This window comes from Columba livia, chromosome 3, assembly GCF_036013475.1.
Source record: "Columba livia isolate bColLiv1 breed racing homer chromosome 3, bColLiv1.pat.W.v2, whole genome shotgun sequence".
NCBI lineage: Eukaryota > Metazoa > Chordata > Aves > Columbiformes > Columbidae > Columba > Columba livia.
The window spans coordinates 86,021,852-86,048,098 of record NC_088604.1 but is presented as its reverse complement, the minus strand read 5'-3'; the positions used below and the strand labels follow the sequence as shown (position 1 = coordinate 86,048,098).

Below are 26,247 nucleotides of genomic sequence, written 5' to 3'. Positions count from 1 at the left end.
CTGTCACATCATGTCTGTGTCAGGGCTGGGAATGTTGCAGAGCTTTCCTATGAGAGAGCATTTATTACATCTGAGCTGAGCCCCAAGCACCAGGACAAGTGAGAATGAGGGGAAAATGGTTAATAACACAAGTGCTGCAGTTGTTTAAGGATGGAGTTTAAAAAGAGCCCGTAGTGTTTGCAGTAGCCTTTTCAGGGAGGTTTTCCTCTTCACAAGTAATTGCTGAAATCTGTGTGAATCATTTTGAAATGTTACGAATTCAGGAAAATAGTGGCATGAAAACAGAGCTACTATCTCAATAGTTTGTAGACAAAATGATTAAACGATAGGCTCTTAGATATGTATAATTCAGATATTTTAGTGACAAGGTTAATTAGAAAAAGAGATGGGGGAGGGAGGAGAAGAAACCTTATTAGTACCTTTTGAGAGGCAAATGGTAGTTAGGAGTCAAATAACAGATCATTTTTTTTCCTTCAAACTCAGATTGAACAATAAGAGCTTTCTTTAGTAAATTAATGAGAGAAATAAAAATACTAATGACCTGTAATGAAAATGGTTTTGGAAGAAGCACCTCATTAGATACTTTATATGTTTTATGGTTTCGGTATAAACAGAACCGTTTTATTTTCTGAATTTCACACTGTAGTAACAATTTTTGTGTCATGTACCGTTCCATTGGGGCAGTCACATTCCAAAGTGGAAGAGACTCTGCTTCAGTGATGGGTGCTGGCATCTAAGATCCATCAAAGAGAGTGATTGCTTTCTCACTGATTTGGTGTGAGATGGTTTCCTAATACTAACTAGAAATAAAATGAATTTAATTGACGTTGTTGCCTTTTTAAGTTCTGGAGTTTTTTGATTAAGCATTAGAGCTGCTTAGTCATGTCCAAAATCCAGCATGCCATCTTGCCTTGTGCGCCAAGTTGCTATATAATTTTGTTTATGGTTTCCCTCCATGAGGAAGGGGTTTTCTTGTTAAAATATTTTTAGGCTGTCAGAAAAGAATTAAAGCAGAAGAAAATTTCTGAATTTGTTTATAATGTGCAGCAAACTTCATAGAATGTAAACACACTTGCCAAAAAAACGTCTAAAGTGACACTGGTTTTCTTTCTAATAGGAGCACCTAGACAAAGCAATTGAACTTAAGCCTCAAGATCCTTTTTTATATTACCTAAATGGAAGATGGTGCTATTCAGTAAGTTGGTTTTTTACCTAACATATGAATAGAGTATACTGAAAAATGATAATGCATTTGAAATGAAATAGGGGGACTTAAGACAAAGTATGTGTTTATTGACATTTTGTGCCAAATGAAGCATTGCATTTATGTTTCTTGAATTAACTTCAATATGTTTGTGTGAACTGCTGACCATTCCTGTCATGTGCATTAAGTAAGCTGTGCTTGTATGTCCTTCATTGTTATGTTCAGGTTTCTTATATGAATGTATGAATGAAAAGTAACTGATATTGGGCAGAGAGGAAGGATGATCTCTGGTATTGTAAGCCTTGATTTCAGTGCTTTATTCTGCCACAAACTTGCTAGGTGACCTTGGGCTTGTAACATAGCCCATTGGTAACTTTATTTCCCATCCGAAACGGAAGTTAAAGGCACTTACATGCTGTGGTATTATGGCTGTGGCAACAAGGCTACCATACCAGCTTGCTAAATTCCAGGAGAATGTCGCAACAAAGTTGCAGTCATAAAACTCTATAATTCACCAAAATGTTTTGCTAGTGATACAATTAGTGTTATGCCAACACAACAGGTGCTTTTAAATATTGTATTAATGACATAGTGATAAGTATTCTTATATGAAAAATTAAAATAATTGTTTTACAAGCTTAGGTGTTGATTAATTTTATTTTTTATAGAAAAATGGTGCTTGTGTTTGTAATGAGAGTTGTCTTATTCTTAAGCCCACATTTTTGATGGCCCAGATGGCTCTCCTTATTGCTTCACCTTTAGTGCTGTGAGGAATCTTTCATCAGAAGAAAATGTTCTCATGTAGTCTACGCTGCACATGATTACTGGGAGGCTTCTCAGAATAATAACTGCTAATGTGCAGTGAATGCCAGCCCTGCCTTTTTCCTCCAGCTCCTTCCAACACCAGTCACTACGAAGTTCCTGCGAACTGGGGAAGGAGCTGCTGTGATACATTGCAGACTTTGTCTGCAACAAAACTTAAAGCAAAGTAATGTTTCACTGTTTTTTTCAGATCATATATTTAACTTCCAAGGAGCTTTCAGCAACTACATTTTTTCCTCAGTTGATTTGAATAAGGAATTACTCCAGCTTTCACAAAGAGCTTTTCATTTTGGTTTTCATCACCCTGTATTCTTGATTATCAGCATTAGCTAGGCAAAAGTGAGTCACTGAAGATTGTCCTGCAATGTGCTTGCTGTCCTGACTCTGAAGAGCATCTCTCTCACCAGTGATTCCTTAAGACTTCTATACCGTGCCATGTCCAACAGCTGACTGCAGCTTCCATTTATGTCAAACTCTCTCAGATGTTTTTCATGGCATATTTCTCACTTGAGCTATTGCTTTTGAAAACTTTACATGTAATCTCAGTATACCTCACTTTGTTCTTATTGCACTGGTTTTTTACTTGTTCTGTTTTAGTGACAATCCCCACTTCTTGACTAATATTAATACATGTGGTTTGTTGTGCTTTATCATTACAAACTCATGTTCCACACTTGCAGCATTTATGCAGGGCTTCCTTACTGAACATTAAAGCCACAGATTAGCATTTGCATTAGGATATGACTTGACCTGCATTTTATTAAGTGAAACAATCTACCTAAAGCGATGTAGCCACTGAAATACTTACAGATTGATTTTTTTTTTCTTTTTTTTTTTTTAATCCTGACTTTCTTGATGGCCATGACAAAATAGTAACCTGAAACACTCAGAACAGATTTTCATAGCACGAATCAATGCAAGTATAGGACTGAATAACATTTTGGTTTCACTTCTGGGGCTGTCAGCTCTTAAAAACTTCCAGTCAGTTGCACACTTTCAGTAGCAGGATGAGGCCATCATTTGGAAATGCTAGTTTTGAGTGTCTTCTATGGAAATTAGAGATTAATCCTAGCCCAGTGGAGTTGGTGAGATCTTCATTAGTTTTAGCACACTGGATAAGTAGGTTTCTGTGCTGATATGCTAATACAGGTTTGGGCCATACATGTGATGTATAGTCTTAGAAGCTTGTGGAAGATGTGGAAATTCCTTGGTCCTGTTTTGCAGACTGTGGTGTTTTATGCTCTGGTAATTACCCCAAAAGTAGACTGTTGGCTGTGGTGTTTGTTCCAAATACTTCTTCAGAGCAGGGATTATGACAGGGTGCTTGAAAAATACATGTATCGCTTCTTGTCTATACTGATACCTGTAGATGGAGTGATAACGCTCCTGTTAGACCTTTGTCTGTTTGTCTGTTTAGTGTAGCTGGGGTTGAGATTGGGAAGGCTGTGTTGTCCAAGGTGAGGAAATTCAAAAAGAAAAAGGGATGACTGAGGAAAGCAGGTGAGTTTTTTATGTTTAGCCTAGCTGACTTGGGGGCCCAGTTAGATCTGGCTGTAATATTTGTTCTTTCACAAGCGTTACTTCCAGGGACATTATAGTCTGGTTTTGCTTGCATATTCTACAGAAGCAGTGTAATTTAAAAAAGGCAACTAGTGTTCGATACTTTCTAGAAACATGATGTACTTAAGTTGTCCTAGTATAGCCAAATGCTTCCCATTCATGTTCCATTTAATGTTGGGGGATCTTATTACTATCTTCTAGTACTGTTTGTTGGGCTGACACACTGAAAAAAACAGGTATAGCATAAGAGACTGCAAAAGGGGATGCTTCAAGCATTGTAAATCTGGGCTCCAGTTCATTTTCTCAAGTGAAAATCAGTTGAAGACTTCTGTGTAAAAAGTATAGTGGAGGCAAATGGAAAAGATTTATTGAAGTCTGAAATCTATATCCAGAGACTGCATAGTGTACTCGTAAAGCTATTTGATTTGTAACGTTTTGCCAGATTTTGGGTCTGACTTCTGTGTCTCACCTTCCTCAGTGTTAACAGTCATTTACAAAGAGCAGTGGTATAGCAGTGCCAGGGTTCTTACTCAGCAGTTATTCTTGCTGGGCCAGATCCGAAGCTCACAGCACCTTCCAGCAGGAGAGATGAGCTGAATTTTCACTGCCTTGCAGCAGTGGGGGTTTGTCTGTGATGCAAAGCCAGTGACAGTTTTGTGCCACCTCGTCTAAAGATAAATTTTTGCCGTTTATTATTTCTCTTACTATTGTAAAGCCAGTAGAGCTATACAGAAGAGAGAGATTCTGTTCTAATGTGTGCATCATCTCAGCTTTGTTAGAAAATTAATTCTGGTATCACAATCAAGTAGACAAGGTTTTCCCCAGTCCTTTCATAGATGTCATGATGGGCAAAATTTTGCCTGTGAGGTCTGCTTTATATACAAGAAACCATGTATAGCTCTAATGTTTCTTGTTTTGTTTTGTAGAGGTAGCAACGGGGAAAAAACCCACAACCCTGTTTATTTATGCATTGAGCAAATGTAATTGAATACTGCCAGTAGCAGATAACTTCAGAACTCTACCAAATGTTATTTTAGTACTCCTTTTTTCCAGAGATGGGATTAACTTCTGTGTAGTAGTAATTTTTTCCAGGATAGCTTTAGTGGTAGTGTTAGGAAAAAATTATTAACATATAATTGTAATTAAGATTCTTTAAAATATCTAGTAAGCAAAGTAAACTGGTGTTTATTTTGTAAAAGAGATGTTACTATTCCAAAGGAAACAATTGCAGTAAAATAATTTTAATTTAAATTGTCTTTAGTGGACAAAACATTTTCTTCTCAGCCTTCTGTGACAAAAGCAGGCTTTATTAAGTACGTATCTTTTAGGGAAGGTTTAATGTTTTAAATATATGCTTGTCTTGGTTCTTATAATCTAAAATAAGTACAGTGTTCAGACCCTTTCAAGTTTCAGCTTTGTTTTTATTAAGGGAAAACTGAAAACTACTTTGTTCATTAGATCAGACAGAAGTATTTACTGGAAGTGAACTGATCTGTGGTGCGTGGAGTATAGGAATTAGTTATCTTTCCTTAGAGTTTTGGGCACAGATCTGATAATCCCTTATTATTTTATGTTTGTAAGGTTTTTTTAATGTTTAGAATAGCTTTTAAAACAGAGTACATATGTAGTTAAGACATAACGGCTACTTGCCATTACGGGATGGGCACAGAACAGTTAGTGTATAACTGTGCAACTAGATCAGAGCCTCTGGTAAATGCGAGTGGAGTATTAAAAATTAGATCCTTTGGGATTTTCTTTTTGGAAGTTGTATGCCATGTGTTGGATTCATTTCTGGTATATCCCAGTGTCTCTTTGGGTTACATCAGGGAACAAATGGACCCAGTTCCTTCATCTGTGTGCTCTGTAAGTCTGCTCCCCTTACTGGAAAGTGAAAAGCCCAGGGGATTCAAGTTGGATAAATACCTAAATGCCTGCGCAGACTGTCCTGGTTCCTCAGCTGGCAAGGAAGAGAATATTTTTGTTGGAAGCCAGTATCTTAAAATTGCTGTCCGGTTACTTAATCTCTTCCAGAAGTCAAAACATTGCAAAATTATTTAATACAATTTTACATTAATATATTGTAATTACAAAAAAAAAAAAAAAAAGGAAACTAACTGGAGATGTTTAAGTAGGTGCCACTAATATTTTACTGAAGCTGGATCAATGGGATGATTTTCCTTTATGGAAAACAATTGTGTGATCTGTCTTCAGTGAGCTATTAGCGAGGAAACATCCATGGAGGAGATCCTTTAGGGCTGTAAGTCAGTCCTGGCTGAATTTTCGATCAAGTGGGTTAGTTTCCTTGGTGCCAACATCCTGCAAGTTGAAAAAAGCTGTCAGTGAGCAGGGTTTTCATCTCATCAAAAACAAAAAAACCAAACTCCAGGCAGTGTTTTAGTTCATATGTGATTTTTGCTGATCCCAGGCTAAGTAGGAGAAAGAGATGTTAGAAAAACCCTTTGCTGTTTAGGGGAGAACCACGTTTTCTGCCTTGGTCTTCAGAGGAACAAGAGGCCTGATGGGAGCATACTGTCAGCTGCAGTTTAACTCTGTGGGTGGTGTTCTTCCTAGAGATTTGGGTGTAATAAATGGATGAGAGTTTACCGTTTGACTGATCTATGGGAGAGATCATTCGAGACAACCATCTCTGTTAGCTCTGAGATACTGAAGAGTGGTCTCCTCTCCTTGGCAGAGGCCAGGCTGTCCCGTCTAGCCCTAGGGAAGGAAGTTCAGGAGTTGGCTGATGGACCCTCAGGCCCTTGATTTTCGCTCTTGAGTGAGTGGGACTAGCACTCCTCATGTATGGCAGCTGAAGAGTTATGTTCCTCAAGTAACACAATAAATTAAAACCTGATTTTCTGTGGAAACACAGTGTTCCTTGCAGTGCTCTTGTGAGCTTTCAGGTTGCTGGGAGGACTGACATCAAAGCTTGGGAGACTTAAAAAAACCATGCAAAACTCAATGTTTGTAAATCATATGTAGGGCAATGGCAATATTTATTCTTTCTTTTTGTTGTTGTTATAGCTATTATTGCTGCAGTAGCTGTTTTTCTTACTACTTTCTGCTGTCCTATACCATTCTTGGAACATGCATTAAGTGAAATCATGGTTCCAGTGAAGCTGATGACAGTTACAGTCTCTGTGCAGTTGATTTTGTACAGACCTTCAGGTGTGCTTTGCAGTATTTGGACTAACTTTGACTGGAGAAGTCAAATTTGCACTACGCTAGAGCATGCTGCACCAGAGCTTCTGTTGCCTGTGCTTTCTCACACAGAGAATGCTTAATAAAGTTAGTTAGTTCAGTAGGAATGATGTTTCCATTTAACTAAACATGGCATATGATTTACTCTAATAAAGTTATTTCAAATTAAAAGACTGTTCTTGTGTGTGTTTATGGGAAGGGTATAATTTCCTGTTCATCACTATTGCTCCAGGACACAGTTTTGTGTCTTGTATGAAACAGGTCTTTTCCATTTGTCCAGCCTCATTCATAGGGGGGTGAAGACTGACACAGGTGGACAAGATTAAGCTGTTGTGATGGGTTTTGCCTCACCTGCCCTTAGCTATCCCCAAGGTATAATTTGTTTGTGCTCCTTTTGTATAACAGTTGAAGGAAAGAATGAAGAGAAAAAGAGGAGTGTTCATCTCAGGCTAGTGTAGGCAAAGAGGAATTGCCTGATGGAAATGCCTCTCTCTGTATCGATCATGCAAGGAACCTGGACAACTCGGCACTTCATTTATGGGTGCTTTGAATTAGCTGCAATGAATTCATCCAGCCAGTGGTATAGAAGTCTAACTGCTCCGAACATTACAGAACGCTCTGGCTATCTTTGTAATAGTCACAAATTATGATGCTGAAGCCAGTTTGCATTAAAGAAACCACACTATTGTGCATGCATGCATTTCACTTTTAAGCATTGTTTCAGATTGGCAGGATTTGTAATACAAAAATGGCCAAGTGCATATGTTTGGGCTTTTTAAAGTTTGAATAGTGCAAAGCAGCACCCAAGGCAGACAAAATAAGGACTAAAACCTCAGTAAGTCAGTTCCGATTAAATCTTGCAAGAAAATAAAGCAACTGCCAGGAAGAACTTGTGTTTTCAATAGGTAATTATAACTGCACATGGAAAAACTGCAATTTTGTTTCCTCATTGTTGCATAGCAGCAGACACGTGTGTGGTAATTGTATCTGTGCAGTGTATGTGTATCTCCAGGGTGCTGTGTGGTCTTGCAGAGAACACTGTAAGAATATACATTCCCTTTATATTTTTCCTGCTCTTCCTCCCTCGGTAAGCTGCCTCCATGTTGATGTGATGGACCGTGAAGTATTAAAAACTCCTTCCTCTTCTAAAAGAAGAGTGAACACTGCAGCAGTAGATTGGTGCGAAGAAAACAATACTTTTGCAAAAATCTTTTCAATCTTTTGCCGAATATGTCTCAGAAGCCATAGAGCAGCTAGGGAAATGAAGTATATGAAGGAATTACATATGTACCTACAATTTGAAATTTTAACCAGTGTGCTGCAATTTGTAACACTGTGTGAATGGACTGCAGTGCAGAGAGGGGAAGCATCTTGTTTCTTCAGTGAATAAGAACTCTGGGATTGCTGGAGAGCTCTTGTGAAAAACAGTTTATTCCCCAGGAAGAGGCTTCAAAAGTGGGATATGTGAGACAGAATGAGAAAAACAAAACAAAACTAAAACAAACAAACAAGAAGCTTTATTTTCTTAATATTGTTTCTCTCTGGAATGTAATTTTTAGTGGGTTTGTGTGAAAGGCTTACTGACAGCATTTAACAAATAAGGCATTGGAACCTGCCAAACAACCAGCAAGACTTGACCAGAATGCCTTCTGTCTTAAGCAATGTTGCTATGATGTAGCCAGAGTAATTGTTGAGGCCAGCTGAGAAAACATGGTCCTGTGCATTGTCCTGTTGTGTGCTGGCCTGTATTTGCGCTCTTTGCAATGGTAAATTTAGGACACTAGAAATACATAGGGCTTGATGTCAGTCCAAAAGAGAAGCATTCTTGTTGATGGCTGTGGATAGCTATGTGTGAATGGATTCTTACATTTTACCATAATTAACTGACATCTACTGAATAATTGCTGGATTTAGCTGGAGAAGGCAGAAGGAGCAGTAACAACCCTGAAGAGGCTGGGAAGCCAGGGAGTGAGGCAGGAATTATCTAAACCTATCCAAAACTATTTTAATTTTTACAGCGGTAGGACAGACTTGAGTTCAAGGCTCAACTCTGTTATTTGGATTGCAGCTCCGTTTGAAAAAGAAATGTCCCTATGTGACTCATATTTCATCTCCAGGTCTCTTATCAGAAGCTCTCTTTCTTTACCTCAGTGTATCCCTTCTCCGTGTTGCCTCTGCACAGATCAGGCCAGAAGTTGTGAGGAAGACACAGAACCTTTGTTTTTTTTCTTTACCATTTTTAAACTCAGCTGTACTCTGTAACAGGAGCCATCAGTGTTGTGGTTCAAATACTGCTGTGAAGGAATAAAGTCCTGACTTTTCCTCACAGATGAAGTAGAAATGTCCAAAGGAGGGTGGCTTCACTTCTCCATTAAACAGGCTCCAGTCTCACATTGCATTTCTGAGCAGCTCCATCCTTTGTTATAGATGTGAGATGTGTTTTACCAGGTTGGGTGATGGAGCCAAATACCTTATGCCAGTAACTAGAGCAGTTTCTGTCAGGTGTTGGTAAATGTAAGCAAGGAAGTCATGTAGATTGTGTGGCAATAAGACAGTTCCCCAAAGTCTTTTTATAGCAACCCATCTTCCTGAAATGAGATGAGGTCTTTGGTAAGTGTTATTTGTCAGTGTTATTTTGAAGAGGAAAAAGTGAAGCCTATTTCTTAACAGTGGTTGTCACCAGCTTCTGTGTAATAAATGAACTTGTTTCACAAGCACAAAAGCACTCTCACTCTGACTGTAGCAACTGCTTTTTGTAATGTCGAAAAGTGGTCAAGTACATGGATGATCATGCTAAACTGTCACATGAAAACCTTAAGAGCTTTAAAGCACTATTCTTTATGTTAGGTTTTAAAAAATGACAAGGTCTTATGAAACCTAAACTGTACCTGTACATCAGACTAATATCAATGATGTCGATGTTTCATCATGTATTTCTTAATGTGTACACTTTCTTGTTAACAGAATCTACAATCCAAAGGACTATGCTTTGAGCTGGCGAATCAACAGCATAAAACATTCCTTTACAGGTTCTCTAGCAAAACAGGTTGTGTAAGAAGTACAATGGCACAGGACAGTATTTACTATGAAACTGAGAAGCAAACCTAAAGGCTTTTGATTTTTATTTTTTTTTTTTTAATAGGTAGCTCAGTTGTCTTGGATTGAAAAGAAAGTAGCTGCTGCTCTCTTTGGGACTCCACCAACTTCAACAGTGGAAGAAGCGTTGCAGCATTTCCTTAAGGTAAGTCCTAGCCAAGGGTTTCCCTGTGCAACTGCTTACCAGCTGCTATAGGTCACTGTTGTCGAGATGTCTGCATCGCAGATGATGTTCAGTGGCTGTAAATCCAGGGCTCTCCCAATTAGCACAGTGATCTCTGCTAAAATATTTTTTTCTCCTCTGTTTTTCAATTACTTTGGAGATGAGTGGCTAGCACCTTTCTTCTCTTTTTTTAGTTTTAGGGAATTCTTCAATGACTTGCCATGTTAGTAGTTATTGGATTAAATGTGAGATGGATATAGATTAGTTATATGTGCCATTGAAACAAGTTAACCATAGTGATAACCAAAGATTTGCCTGTTTCTGCAAGAGGCTTAACATAGGCAAGGAAAACTTTGACATCGTGACACTTCTCTTTTTCTGATCTGAAGGTCTTTTCATTGAATTTCAGCAGAAGCCTTTCTTGTTTGTGGAGATGAAATTACCTTTGTAGTGAAGTAGAAAAGAAAGCTCTGTCGTATGGGTCCTGAGAATGCTACTTGAATGCACAGTTATGAGAAAACACCATATGAGTAAAATAAATGTGTCTTGCAATGTCTTTTGTGTTAATCATTTCTGCTTCTGGAGCTGAAAAATACATGTTTTTCACTTGACTAAATTCAAAGCATAAACTTCCATCATTACAATTACTTTCAGACAGTTTCTTGAAGGAATTGGACAAGCATGTTTTCTTCACTACCAAAAGTGCTTGTTTTCTCTGTTTTTAGTAAATTTAAAGATGGAATGATCTCCTGAATTTTGGACAATACAATACATTATTGTCTTCCCAGTGTAAGAAATTTTATCCTTAAGGTCAGACTCCAGAGGTGGTAGAAATAATTTGAAATGTTCACTTTAGCTTCAAGTCATTTTGTGGTGAGCTGCGGAGTTAACTGTGGTCTTAAGTCATCTTCTGCAACAAAAATTAGATTATTGTCTAAAAGACAACTGTTTGGGTTTCTTTTTCAATTGTTTGGTAATATACAGTTGTGTTGAAAGCAGCGTTGTTTTGGTCCAAGGATTATAGCTACTATGAATTTCACTATTGCAATTTTTCTCTCCCAAATGCTGTTTGTTCATTAAAGTTGTTTCTTGATTAGTAGAGAGTTGGTACGATTTTTATTCATCTTTCAAGCTTCTACATCCTTAAGGTGTGTTAAAAGGAAGGCAATCTTAAATTTTTTTAAACCTGAACTTTTCAGACAAAGGTAATGTGAAAAGAAAGGCGAACCCAGAGCTAGAAGATATGGGTCTGTGAAAGAAAGATACTTATGAAGTTGATGAATACAGTTCATTACCTGTTACACAAAGTGTGAATGATTGGTTGCTTGTTTATTTCTCTGATGAGAAAATAAATATTAATAAACTAGAGAGAGCAGTGACTTCCAATCCGCTGTGTGAATGAATCCAATAAATATTCTATAGAATGATCCTATACATTTACAAAGCACTTAGAGAGAGAGGAGAGCAAGCAGTACAGAACGTTTTTATGTGTTCAATATCAGCACCTCATGTGCCTGGCTTAGGGTTTGAGTTTGGGTTTTCTTGTTTTCTGGAGATTTTTTTTGAAGTGCTAAACAGATTGTGGTGTACACAGTAGGGATGATTTAGTCTGATGTTTGAAGAAGCTTAGTGCGTTACCAAAAATGTTATGCAGACCACATAAATCTCATCACACAAGTTTTATGTCTGTTTTCTTTCCTGTTTTTTATTATTTAGGCAGAAGAAATGCATCCAGGATATTCCAAATACAATTATGTGTATTTGGCAAAGGTAACCAAGTTCTTTTAAAAATAATGATTTGTAGACTCTGGTATTCTTACAGTGGCCTGATTGGAAACAAAATATTTTTTCTTCTCAGTGCTATAAAGATCTTGGCCAGAAAAACAATGCACTGAAGTACTGTGATTCTGCACTGTCAATTCTCTCAGTTACTAATGAGGTGGGTATTGAGAGTTATAACTTGTTCTCTTGTGACCACTGTCTTCTCTTTGGCACCCATTATTGCACTGTCTGTAATAACAGAATGTTTCACTTTTTCCTCTGAACACAGAAACTTCCTTTTTCCTCCACTCTAGGTTGACTCATTACAGTTGTCTGTATCAACAGCTTAAAAAAAAAAAATCTTTGTTTAGGGGACTGTCAGGGACTTGTTTGTGTCAGGAGTTGAATTGCACTCTTTGTAAGTCAACCCATTTCATTAGATTCTCTTAGGCCTAAGTATTTGAGTATGTCACTCTAGCTGTGCTGAAATTTTGCCCTGGACCTACTTTTCCTCGGTTGAAAGCATTCTGGATTTTGGTCCCACAGTCTCTGTTCCTGCTCCTGAAGCCTCTTGTTTTAAGTCTCGTCAAGGCCTCCAGGGCAGCGCGTCATCTGTAGCAGAGGTAGAGGAGTTATTCAGGTTTGCCTTTGTTTTCAACCACAGTGCAGTTAAGGAGGCACAGTTCTCCCAGTTCTTATTCTAAAAGATTGTTAGATTGCTTTGTAAGCCTTTTAGAGTATTTTTACTATGTGAACATAAATTTTCTACAGGTATTTGAGAGATTTTAAGTTATTTTAATTTCTCAAATATAAACCAAGTCAGGGAAAGAAGGTTCACTCTGTCTGATCTCGTGTAGAAGCAAGTTCCATAATTACCGACCTATGACTGGAAACGTCTTACCATCCTAGAGCGTGACAAGTTCAAACCTGAGCTTTGTCAGCCTAAGGGACCGCCTTTGAGCACAGCAGATGTGGTAGGGAGAGAGAGAGGTGATTCTAGAGACGAATTGGCCCTATCCCATTTAATTCTTTGATGTTAAGGAAAAAGACTGTTAAATAGCTCTGTAACTTGATTGACAATAAATGTTGTGTGTGGAGCGCTAACATGTTTATGTCAAGTGTTCCTGCTGGGAAGAAAGACCATTGCATGCCTCACCAGCAGCTGCTTCTGGGTGGCCTTTACTTTTGGCCCAAGTTATAGTATGTACCCATCATAAATTAAGCAATCATTGCTTAAGTTCAGTGTTCCTTTAAATTTGTATTGATACAGGTATGACATTAATAGTCTTTTAACTTTGCTTTATTCTTTACTTACTGTTGAAATGTACCTTCAACTTGCCTGTGACAGAACATGTGAAAGACTGCTATAAAATTTCCGTTATTTGGCACCTTATATCTTTGCATAACAAGTAGAACCAATGGTGTAAGGGAGAAAGCATACAACTGAAATTGTTTGAATTCAGCCTGTATTGTATATGTCTGCACTGACTGTGCTGGTGAATTTTTTATTTTCCCTGTATTCAACTTACTACAGGCCAGGTAATCTTGCAGTCAACTCGGAAGCTCTCTGGTAAAATTGCAAGCAAACATATATCACAGAGAATTCTGGTGGGCAGAAGACTGTCTGTGTTTAGTAAACTGGAAGTCATTCAACAAATTCATAAAGACTCCTTGAAAAAGTGCAGAGATAGCATAGATTCGGATTCATCTTTGATAACAATAGCTGGACAAAATTTTGGTGACCAAAGGTAGTTGCTGAGGCTCCTCCTACAGTCGGTTTTGAGATGGATGCATCCAGGTGCCACATCCTTCCCCTCTCTGTCCCCTGATGGCAGAGAGAGACTAAAGGTGAAGATATGTGTAAGATGTGTCTGAGGCACCTGGCTCCTAGACTCTGCAGTTGATAGGAGGTGAATTCTGCCTCTAAAGTCCAGTGTCATCACTCTAAACATGAGCTGGAGTTCAGCACATCCTGGGCCACCTGGAGGGGTTTAGTCGCTGGTGAAAGGAATGCACCGTCACATTTCTGAGGTACCGGCAGACCACAGGGGACTCTGAGGTGAAAGCAAGTATCTGGAAGCAATCTGTGAGATTTGTGTCTGTGTTCTGGCAAGCAAGGTGATAAAGAGAATGATAGGGGTTTGTGAGCAGAAGGAAGAGCAGCAAATGGACCCCAAAAAACTTTTGTCTATCTGAAAAGAATGCTAAAATTTGTCCTTTTCTGTTTTAACTAATTCTATAGATATCACAGATTTGTGTGCTTAATCAATGTGTTTCAAGTTTAGGAAAAAAAGTCCATGAAAATATGGCATTGGGGCAATAATATATAATTCAAATTAAAAAAAAAAAAAAAAAAAGGAAACAATCAGCACAAAGTAAAACCAAGTGCATGCTGAAAGGAATTACTCTGAAATGGAGGTCTGGAACACAAACTCTGCTGATGCTGTTACCTCAAGTCCCATGTGAATTAGAATATTACGTGTTGTTTTGCTTATTGTGTTTCAGAAAGACTGTTACTGATTTTGAGGAGAAACATGTTGGAACTGAAGTAGTTCAGGGCTAGGAGCTCCACATAGGAATAACATTTAGTCAGGTTAGTTTAAGGGAGGGAAGAGACTGTAGTAAGACTAAGGAGACTTTGGGGAGACAGTAATAAAGAGATGCTGATAAAGTGCCTGAATTGACTGCAGCCCTGTAAAAAATGAGGTTCTTGGTCTGAAATAGAAAACACAGGTCAGCAGCAATCTAAGGTTTTCTTTCAGTTTGCCATGGCACAGGATCCCAATGTTGTCAGCAGCGTGGTATAGTGTCACAGTCATGTGAATCTCACCATTCCCAAGTGTAATCATAGTTTCTCATGCGAGTTTTCTCTTTCTTCAGGCAGGGGAATTTCTCCGTTGTTTTTATATGTTGGCTTCTACTGAGAAACATGTATGTGTATAAAGGCATAAAATCAGGAGCAGACTGAGAGACGAAGTTGTTGGAAAGATGCCACATTGAGGAAATGTATCGTATTTCACGATACAAATCATCCTGCAGCATAAGTATGAAAAATAATAGTAGTCAGTGGTTTACTTTTTATTGCTTCTTAGCATCCACAGTTTCCAGTGACTTCAGTGGGAACCAGAGGTGTTTGGCATCAGTAAAGTAGCCCATAGCTCATTTTAATCCTCAGGTCAAATTCTCAGCTGGTCTAAGTCAGGGCCCTTCTCTGACACTTTGTCTAGGATTCATTTCATGTAACATTTCAGGTTAAGCGAGATGATTTTTGTCTTAAATGTTGTATTGCATCCAAATATACTTTCTGTGCATCCTTTCTACCACTTAAAGAATATGTTTTTAATTCAAGGGGCAGAGGGGCTTACAAACAGAGGTCATTCTCGTTAAAGAACAAAAAAAATCAGATGACACATTTCAACCCTTTTGTGAACCTTATAAAGGATATCAAAGGAAATATCAAAGAAGGGGCAACTTCTGAGTCAGTTACTCATGGGAATCCTAATGTCAGGTTTTTTTAAAAAGTCTGATGCATTTTTAAGTAATCTGTCTATGCATTTATTTTGAAAGGAAATACAGGATATTTGGTGCCATTTACATCTGGAAAACACAACTGATGTTACAGTAATATTTTAGAGACCTTTCTCTTTATCCTCTCTACTCTAAACAAAAACCTCCAATGAATCATACAGTCCTTCCTTGTCCATAAATACTGTCATACTGTAGAGTGGTACTGCACTGCTGGAGGTGCACGGGACATTAAGTTGTCCTGCTTTTCTCTGGTTGCTGTCCAGGTGGATAACCTCAGGGTCCTGGGAAACATTCACCCCTTCTGTAACAGAGATCCTAATGTTCGGGGCTGCTGTGAGTTATTGTAAAGAGCATAACAGCTGCGCTGTTTATCTAGTAGATGCTGCATTCCCCTTACTGAGACTCATGGCTTTGTAGTACGCTCAAAGCCTTGGTGAGTGTGACTACATGAAGGGCTGTTGAAAACAAATGTAGTGGACTACTGTGACAGGAAAAAAAAAAGGTTTTTTTTAAATTTGGGGAGAAGAATGTCATTTAAATTTGAAAACATGAGCATTTATCTTGCATATAGAAAGATAAAACAAGGGGGGTTGTGCTTGATTAAACACATAGCACTTTGCACATAGAAGGAATGACACTAATTTATAACAAAGATTGTTAGGTATTTTTAAGACTGAAACTTGTAGAAAATTAAAGTCTCAATGTAGGATTATGAAGTATAATAGTGAATATTTTTTTTTCTTATATCTGGAGATAAGCATGGATGTGAGAGTGAACTGTGTGCTTGTAAGAGCGGTAAACTCACCACAAAGGGATTAACAGCCTTGCAGAGAACGAGATTAAAATTTCAAGGCTCTGGTCTCTCTGATGTTTTTTGAAAATGAATCTAAAAAGTAGCAGTTATATTTTAAAAAAATGTAGTCTTGGAAGAGTTGAAGACAGCAAAGCAGGAAGAATTCAAAGCAAATCTATTTGCACTGAGAGCTGCTGAAAATCTTACTTAAATGCAGATGAAAACTTCCCTGAAGCTGAGAATATATGTTACAAAATTATTGGTTATTAAAAAAATATATAGTAGTTTCAGAAACACTCCCTCCTTCCCAGCACTTACAAATGAAGGCAATTCAGAGCTGAAATGAACAAGCGAGAGAGATTTAGAGATTATAGAAATTGATTATTACGGCATTCAGTTCTTACAGGGGTAGAATGGCAGGAAGCAGAGACATGTTAAAGACTCTGCCTTCAGCCTCAGTGACATTTGAAACTCTAGAAAAGCCCATGAGGAGGAGAAGGAGGTAAATGTAATAATGGGCAGGAACAATGGCTGAATCTTTACACAAGAATGCAGTTGCTGGGCAGAAATCATGCCCATAAGACTTTCTTACATTTTTTCACATCACCATAATTGATTGCCCTGGTCATTAATTTACATTTTTTTATATTGTCTGTTAGGAAAAGAGTGGGAGTTACAGAGGGATGGAATAGAGGGCAGAGTATAAACGTCAGCACCCATCCGTTATTCCTGTTACAACAGACCATTTGCGTATCTTTAATTTTCCAAAGCAGATTTTCCAAGAAACGTCTCCTCTAACCACCATAGATTGATCATATGTTGCAGACTTTGCTGTGATATTTCCAAAATATTTCATTTGAAGCTGCTGTGGTAATCTGTCCTTCTAAGTAAGATTTTGCGGCGAGAAAAGTAATTTACTTTTTCTTGTGAAGTGAAGAGTATGAATTATGAGTTGTTTGTGAGAAAACTACCCATTGAAACTATGTGAATAATTTGGGTTAACCTTATAAAAATGTTTTTTGTTCTCTCATCAAACAGAACATTTTCTCTTCTCAGCATAACCAGCTTAATATAAAATATCATTGTTTTCAGAGGATGTTTGTTCCTTTAGATTTTATTAACATTTGTTCTCCAAATTCCATGCAAAAATCCGTGGTGTTTCAATTACAAACTAACGGAAGTGTTCAGATTTGTGTTCATTTTGAATAATACTGCTTGTGGAGTGGAACAAGTATTTCCCCGCAGCTACCACCAACCCAGAATTAAAGTATCTTTTGAATATACTTTAGAAAGCTATTTCTTAATTAGCGATTCTGTTTACACTGAATATAAGTTCTTCAAGCTCAGGGAATGGGCCTTTTAAAAAATTATTTTAAAGAGATCAGATTTCAAACTGTAAAATGCTGGAAAAAATGAGACATTTGTAAAAGAGCTGCAAAAAGAATTTGAGACCTCCTATATTTTCTATTATTTTGCACTTCAGAGAACGCAGTCTATTTTTCTCTTAGTGATCAGACTGATTTGCTGTCTGCATGTTTTTGAAGTGCTTGCCAAAAGGTTTGTTTACATTGTCTGCATATTCTCTTGCCCTCTCCAAAACCAGAAAAACAGTTCCAAAAATGAAGACTTTTTTTGTAGTGTAGTAGTTTCATACATAAGGATAAAGTCTATCCTGATAAATACTGAGCTTATTCTATTTATGGTTAAATTAACTAGTTTGTCTCAAAGTATTCATTTTCACATCCTGTCAAAGTTAACATGGTTTTGGCCAAGTTCTTAGTGCGGCAAGACTAATCACTGGACGGTATGGAGCGCATCTCCTCCGCTGGCCTCCTCACCGTGCAGGGGGAGAATGGGAGAAGCTCTCATGGAGGTTGTGGTGCAGGGAGGGATTAGAGGTTCGCAATTGATTTCCTGTTTTTGTCGAGCGGCTGGAGAAAGTCAAGCTTCCACGAGTTTGAAATATATTATCTCAGAGTCAATACAGAGGGTGACAGGGAGCCTCAACAGGCATCTTTCTGAAGGGGCTGTAACTCAACGTCAGCGTGTTCAAGCCCTTTCAGTGCTGACTGCATAGAAAGAAGGGCTGGAGGTCCCACCCTGGTGGGGGCGACGGCTGGACAGAAAAAGGGGAACATCTTGAATGCCTAAAGCTTCGTGTTGTATACAATAGTAAAACAGATTACAGGTGAAACTTAGTCTTTTAAGTTAGAAAAAAATAGCGGATAAAAATTTTGCACAACCATTTATTCTAAATTGAATTCTGCCGTTCTGTAATTTTTCAGCAGCAGTCCTCAAACTAGCTGAACTGTTCATTCACAGTCCTGGGTGTGAATGGGTGTTTTTCCCTCTACTTGAAGTATAATCAGAAAACGTGGAATTATTGTCAGCTACATATTTTAAAGCTGTGCTTGCCTTGATCCTAAAAGCCTTGAAAAGTCATGGTTCTTCCCCAGAGGGAGATACTAAAAATATGAGAGAACATAAAATGCCCAAACTTGCGACATACAACGGTCATACAGGAGGTTGCAAGTGAATGATTGCATTGGTTTATTGAAATATCTAAGGGGAAAAACAGTATTATGCAATTGTATGTAAATCAATGCCTACTACAGTCACACCATCTGTGAGAGTCTATCATGAAACCAAGAATGGACAGCATGTAGCTTTATATGATTTATATTGTCCGCAAGAGCTGTCACTGTCTAATTAATGATCTTTGTGCATATTTGGGAGTCTCTTCTGTTCCAGTCCAGGATCTCTCCCGGAGCTGCAGAGGAATGATACAGCTGTACCCAAAAGCAGGGGTGTCTCTCAGCACCTCGTTGCTGAGTGCGTATCAAAGTACAGCTTTGGACCACCCTGGCAGCCCAGTTCCTTTAATATACCAATGCAGCCCCGCTGACTTCAGTGAAACCTTATAGGATGCATGTCAGCTTGGGATTTGGCAGTGGTTGCACACAACTATGTTGTAGTTGGCTGGTGTAACCCCTTTGGCTGTGGTCATGGGGGTGTATCGTTCTCTGTTGACAGTCGTGACTTTGTCAACAAGTGCACACATGTGCAGTGCCGGGGTTGAGTGTGTTTAGCGCATAAGGAAATAATTAGCGGAGATGGAAGGTAAATTATCTTTCTGCCATTTAATTTTTGCATGCACATTTAAATATGTATGTCTGTGTGTATATATATTTATCAGTAAAATTTTTCAGCAGAAATTAACTGTCAAAATATGGACTACCTCCAGTTAAGCCAATATTCCCATTTTCCCACCAGCTCTCTCTTCCATCTCGCTCTTGTTTTCAACTCCCTCACTTCTCTTGTTCAGTCCCTGGCCTCCTGGGTCTCTTTTTCCTGTGCATATTCCCCGTGGATGATGAAACATAAAAGAAAAGCAACTAAATAGGAAGAGGGGAAAATACAGTCACTGACCCTGTAATTTGAATACCTTTTGTGCAGCAGTTTGAAGAACATTTTGTACTCATATTCAACTCCGAAAACGATATGAGAAGTGTTTAATAAATGTTAGCCTTGACAGTAGAAAGTCAAGGTTGAAAATGGCTGTGTATTCAGTCAGCGCTGAACTCAGCCTCAGGGTGAACAAGTGGGACTGACGCACATATGCTTCATTCCTCCTATGACTTGCACCTCTTCCTCTCCCTGCTATGGTCTAAAGGGAGATCAAAGCCTGCCCATCTTAAAAAAAAAAACAGACAACAAAAAAAAAGGCCAACCTGATTGTTCATTTTCAGAAAGCCACAGACCCAGAAATCAATGAGGAAGAAAATTGGCCAAATACAGGATTTAGGGCTTTACCTTCCCATTAGCAGTCAAGCTTTTGTCATTAATGAAGTTTTCATCCTTAAAGCTGGAGATTGGTACCCAGGAGTTGTGGCTTCTCCCTCCTTTTAGCATGACACACCTCTTGATCTGGAAGAACTCTATCCAAAGGTGACATAAAAGTTAACTGACCATTCTCAACTTTGTTTTTAATATTGTTGTGTTGTTAGTGGGGTTTTTTGTTCGTTTGTTTGTTTTTAATGATTTTGCCATCCAAGTTCTTATTATTGACTGAAAGCTGCTGGCTCAATTAATGCAGCCTGTTAAGTAGTTTGCAAAAATAATAATTCCTGCTTTTACTGATGTAGTCTTGTTTAGAACTGGCAGCCCAGAGGTAGGAGGTTTTGCATGTTTGCAGTTTCTCCTCCAACAAGTTCTTAGAACAATCCTCTGATTGTTTCATGCTTTTTCCAAAGCCCAGAGGAAGGTTCAGGAAAGATTGCTTAATATTTTTTGGGACCTTTGCAACTCCTTAAAGCTCATTGCCCAATACAATTCCTTGCTTCTAAGGAGAGAAACAATTATATGAAGTTGTTTGGAGATATGTTTTTAAAATGCTGTATCCTGCAAAGTGAGTAAAGAATCCCATCAACCCATGAAAAGCGGAACACCGTTCAGATATAAGAAAACCTGCATCTTTATCATTTTGAGCTTACCAAAGTGTGAAAAGAGTAGGACCAGATGCATTAAAACCTTTTTCATTTTCTTGATAGCGTGAGACAATATCTGGCTTTTTACTGTTTTGTTTAGTGGAAATTGGAACCATTTCACAAGCTGACCACAGTCAGTACAGAAATGTGTATTTTCCCTGAATTAATCAACATATTGATAGAAATGTGGAATTTTCCAATTTTTATTGAAAGCCATGGGCTGGTTCTCCAGGCAGCCTGTAGTGTCATGGAGTTGAAGGGGTGCTGAATTCAGTGGGACATATCCTCCGTTAGCGTATTTTGGCAGAGCTTGCCGGCTTTGCAGTGTGTGCCTTTTAAAGCCTCTGATAAATGATTAGGCAGATAATTTAGCCTATTGTTGCCAGTGGGAGCAAGGCAGTGACTCCAAGAGAAGTGTCCAGCTAATGTATTAATGCCTTAATCCAGACCAATAATATAATGTAGTTTGACATGTCTGGCATATGGTTTCTATCATCTCAATATTCTTCTCTGTTCCTTCATGACATTATAGACAACTAACCAAAATAAAGAGAAGCAGGAATTTCTTCACCCGTAAAATGTATTTTAAAATGTCCTGTATTTTGTTCCAGCTCTTTGGTTGATTGGATAATGAAGTGATCCTGAAATTCGGCGATTACTTCACTGTCTGTCCACAGTATTTTCTTTCAGAATTGCCTGTGGCGTTATCTGGGAAAGAAATATCGGTCTATGTTGTTAGAAATACTTGCGCAAAATTTGTGATGTGCAAGTGCTTTTCACTTGCACTGCTAAGCACACATGGGTGCAGGTATTGGATGTTTGGATGCTTACCAGCCTGCAGGTATGAGGTGCTGACGTTTCAGAAATGTGATTTTAAAACCAAGGTGCATTTTGCAAGCTAGACGTTTTGCAGTGGCAAGTAAAACAAGTGGATTATATCCAGGAGACATTTAAAAAATGAGTAGAATAATGGAGTTTTTGTACTGTGGTTACACGTTCGTATGCATTTACCCCTTTCCAAACAGATTACACGTGGAGTCACCAAAACATGTCACTGGTGGGCTGGGTTTGGTTTAAAGCCCTGTGCAAACTGTGCACATACACACTGGGCTGAAAGGAGCCTTTCCCTTCTGCCATAGGAGGTATTGTATACTGTGGTGTTGGCTCTGAGCGCAGCACTTGCCTCTTGCTCCTCCATTGGCTCCACTCTGCTGTGAGCCCAGCACCATAGGCAGAGCCCACCAACACCAGTATGGAAGATACCGAGGGTGTAGTCAGTTGATGGTGGTTACTACAGGTAGATATGGCTGTATGCACTGAAACCACAATCTGACCTGTGTCATGTGTTACATTTCCCTATGTTTTCCTGTTAATTGCGTAGTAAATCATTAGCAGACATCACAGAAATATCTTCAGAAGAACTGTACACAGTTGGGTCGCAAGATTATGTAAATTATGAGACAAGGCAGTACTTCATGCAAAGTGCACCAGTAAAAGTTACGGCCTAAACTGAAAGGCTCACTGGTCTGCTGAGAAGGCTATTTGTGGCTAACATTTTAAGTGTTTTAACAGAGCTGTAAAGAGAGGGCTTCCATCTGGCTCTTGTTTTCCCTTCAAACTTTATTTTTGCATTCACTGATAAATTAACTTACAGTGCAGTCATTATATTCTGTGGCTGATGGAGTTGTGTGTTATGTCTGTTGTTAGTAAAGAAATGTGGACAGGCACGTATTAGGCAAATGAAGGGATTTATCCTATCTAAGTTGATGCATGATTGTCTGTTTCTTTCAGGATAAAGAGGCCCAGAAAGACTTAGAGGCTCTACTTCTCACACTGAAGCTGTGATACTGTGCACTTTTTAACTCTTCACACTGGGATAAAATTGCAAAACTAAAATAAGAATCTGAAGTGACTGGGAACTGCGGGTGAATTCCAGCTATGTCAGTGGGAAAACTGTCACTGATTTTAGTTGGCTTAGTTCATGGCATTTAAGCATCTGGCGATTATGATATGAAAATGATGCGTTCTTTTTTGATTATTTATAATCTTGAACTGAAGTTTAACTTTAGATTGCTGACACTGTGAGTCTAATTCTCTGAACATAAAGTCCACTGCTGGCAATGGACCTATAGGGATTTAGAATGCGAAATGCATAAATCTCATTCTGTCAAAGATTAATTGACTAGTATGTGATGCCAGCATAGAACAAACAAACAAATGTTTCTATAGTAAATTATATTTGTATCAGCTAATTTACACAGATGAATACAGAAGAAAATCATGAATGTTTATGTTTACACATTTCTGTACTCTTATAAAAATAGAATCTTGTTGAAGTTAAAGAAAAAGCTGTTGCCTCCATGGAGCTCTTTTTACTTTAAACCTACTCTTGGTTTTACAAAGAAATGTGAAAACTTTATAAATTAAATATTAAAGCTATATTTTATTTGTAATATCAAATACAATATTAAAAATCAGACCAATTAAATGAAGTGTTTAGATTAATTTATTACAGCTGTGATGTTTAATGGATTTGTTACAGGACCTCCACCAAGTCTGTGAATCCTGGCTCTTTGAATCTGAACAGTTGCCGAGCACGGTGGCATCAGTGTATCTTCAGGGAAACTAGTCCAGCATGTGACCATCACTACTTTTTATATCATCTATATAAAATAACCTGTGCATAAAAATAGACTAACTAAAGACCTGCTACTTCTGTGTGAATGTGTAGGACAGCAATGTTTTCAATAAAATGTAACAGGTAGGGTAAGAATTCTGTTCACCATTGGACTAATCCAGAATTCACCAAAGTCTGTAGAAAAGTAGAGGCCAGTTTTCATTGGCTTTTAATTCGGGATCTTAATCTACATGCACGGAGTGTACCTGGAAGAACTAAGCATTTCTGCTAAAGGAAATGCAGTTGGATGAGGACCACCATGCTTTCCCTTGACCTATGTGATGTGTAAGATAACATGGACCAGTTTATGGGTAAAACAAGGAGGAGTCCTATGGCACCAATATATTGAGGCTTTAATTTTGTACAGATGTGGAACAGTGGAAGTAGCAAGTAGGGGCTACAGTCACCGCAACAAAGATCTAAAAATTGGGTATACGTGGAGGAGTATGTATACATATGACTCATAGTAAGAGTGACCTTTAACTACTAACAACAGAAGGCAATAGATTCAGTAGACTTGGAGAAGACACATGTGTAGAGTTACATTTGAATTTAGCTTGACTCCGTGGCATAAAGTACAGATTTATCTTCATAAAGTAGGGCTCTCCATATTTTAAAACATTTTCTTTAAGAACATGTTGTCAGACGTGCAAGCATTACTGTGAGATATCTCTGAACAAAATCTGAAAGTTCAGAACTGGTTCTGAGTTCTCGCTGTTACGTTCCTGTTTTTCATTATCCTGAAGATCTTCACAAATTGAAATATGCATTTTAGTTGTTCTTAATGTTTGTTTGTGGGAAAATAGTTCCCACAGGTCTTTTTCAATTCCAGAGTTCTCTATTTTTCACATATATATTTTCAGAGAAAAGGGGAAATACCATATGAGATAAATCCTCTCAAGTAATTCCTTCTGTGACAGAATAATCGACTTGTGAACAGAGAAGCTGCAAAGGTGACATATCCTGATTTTGGTAAGGGGCTTTTGGTAAAAACTGCTTTGCACATTGTCATAGCCAATGCAGGAAGTATAATGTAAACGGATCTACAAAAGTGGTGTGTATTGGCGGTTGTAGTTAACAACTCATTGTGACCCGGGAGGATGTAATAAGGAGGCCTTTACTTAGATCAATTTTATGCTGGTTGAAATACTTTATAATATACATTGGATTATGCAATAGGTATTTCATTTACAAGCAGTTATTGCTGATAAAGTCTGAAGGAGTATTGGAGGAATAAATTAGAACAAGAAGTAATTTAAATTAATTGCTGAAATTAGGTGACTTAAGTAGAATTTGCTTCATGAAGGGCAAAAAGAAAATATTGAATGGAAGTAAGTAAGAGATAGAGGATGGAGGCTACCCGGCTAGTTGTGGTAATCCTGTGGAAAAGAACATGCGTATTCCAGTGAGTGGCAAGCTAATCATGGGTCAATAATGTCATGTTATTGTGAGAAAGCAAGTTTCATACTAGACCGAATAAATACGCATTCCCCATTAAATTCATATGAAATAGCCTTTTACTCCAATTAGTCCTAATAAGGTCTAATGAGATCTGAGCTGGAACGCTATATCCAGTTTCAGACATCACACTTCAAGGAGGCTGGGGGCTAATTGGAAAGAGTCCAGTGGAGAGAGACAAGAAAGATGAGAGTGCTAGACAACATCATTTTGTATGTAAAAACTGAAAGAATTTGGTTTGTTTAGTCTGCAGGAGCAACGACTGAAGGAGTATTCACATTTGTAAAAAGCTATCACAGAGCAGACAGTAAAATAAAACCCCAAAACCTTCTTCTCCAGTTCACAGGATGAGAAGTAATTGCCTACCTTTAGATGAGGCATTAGGAGAAAATAATCCTGATGGTAACTTCGCAAAGCCCTGCAATACATTTCCTGAGAACATTATAAAATCATTTACACAAGTTTTAAAGTAAAGGTTAAACAAAGACGACTTTAAGCATTGGCAATACTTAAGGCACAGCTCATCCTCTGGCGGAGGTTGGACAGGATGACTTCTGATGATCCCTCCTGGCCCTGCTGTCCCTGGGGAGCACACGCTGGCTCCCGGGTGTCTGCAGGCGGTGGGACCGTGTCTGCACACGCTGGCTCTGTGTCTGTGCCCGGGCTGATCCATGAATTTGTGCTGCGAAGTGTTTACCAGCGTGTTTCAAGACTGTAATTTAAAGACATGTATCATGGCTGCCCTTGACTTTCTTTATCATACCTGCAGTTTTAATCCACGTGATTTCATTTTTAAATAAAATTTCTGATCTTATAAGTGAAATTACTGATCTTTCTTTTCAGCCTTCTAAATTAAGCCCATTCTTCTGTTTTAATTTTTTGCTTGCTACTAGTCTGTGTGTAGAATCACAAAATAACATCTGGGAGAGAAAAGTTTAGTATTAATTAATCTTTCTAACTTGTCTTTCATAGTTTCAGAAATATTCCTCACACAGATAAGAAACTGCTGTTTTATACAGCTATTTTCTGCTTTTAAAATTTTTTACTAGTTAGTGTACATGAGCATTCTCAACTTTTTAATGTTTCTGCTTTGCTAATCTGAGAACTTTTACAATTCAAGCATGTTCCCTAAATTGTTCTCTAATTGCTCCTTGGAATAAAGCTTTAGCATTTAGTTCTAGGCCTAGGCTATCTGTTCTCTGTGTCATATCAGCTGGAGAAAGCAGCAAACGTAGTTCCAGAGGGCCATATGTTTTTTGTTTAAAGTATCCACAAGCAGACATTCACTTCCGTAGCGTTGTCTCAGTGGAGGAGCTAGAAGTTAACCAGATTGAACCCTGGGGGCCTTTAGGCCACGTGGAGCAGATGGGGCTGCAGGCTGCCCCAAGCCACGGTGCCTTGGCCGTGTTGCCCACCGCTTCCTTCTCTTCCACCGTGGCATCTCCTGTTTGCTCTCTGCTCCGGTACATAACTGGAAATTCTCTGGGGGAATTTATG

At 38.4% G+C, this 26,247-nt stretch overlaps 1 protein-coding gene across 2 annotated transcripts in view; it reads left to right on the top strand.

The window, feature by feature from the left end:
* RMDN2 (regulator of microtubule dynamics 2) overlaps positions 1-23,377 on the top strand; it is a 49,073-nt gene extending 25,696 nt beyond the window's left edge. Inside the window, exons 7-11 of one of the 2 annotated variants that reach the window (XM_065057985.1) lie at positions 1,118-1,195; positions 9,930-10,028; positions 11,763-11,816; positions 11,905-11,985; positions 23,158-23,377. In XM_065057985.1, coding sequence (XP_064914057.1) covers positions 1,118-1,195; positions 9,930-10,028; positions 11,763-11,816; positions 11,905-11,985; positions 23,158-23,244 — 399 coding nt within the window. In that variant the 3' untranslated portion in view covers positions 23,245-23,377. Of the gene's footprint in view, positions 1-1,117; positions 1,196-9,929; positions 10,029-11,762; positions 11,817-11,904; positions 11,986-22,406; positions 23,104-23,157 lie in introns of those variants that run through there. The other variant, XM_065057986.1, reaches the window with a different exon arrangement.
* The last annotated feature ends 2,870 nt before the right edge of the window (positions 23,378-26,247 follow it).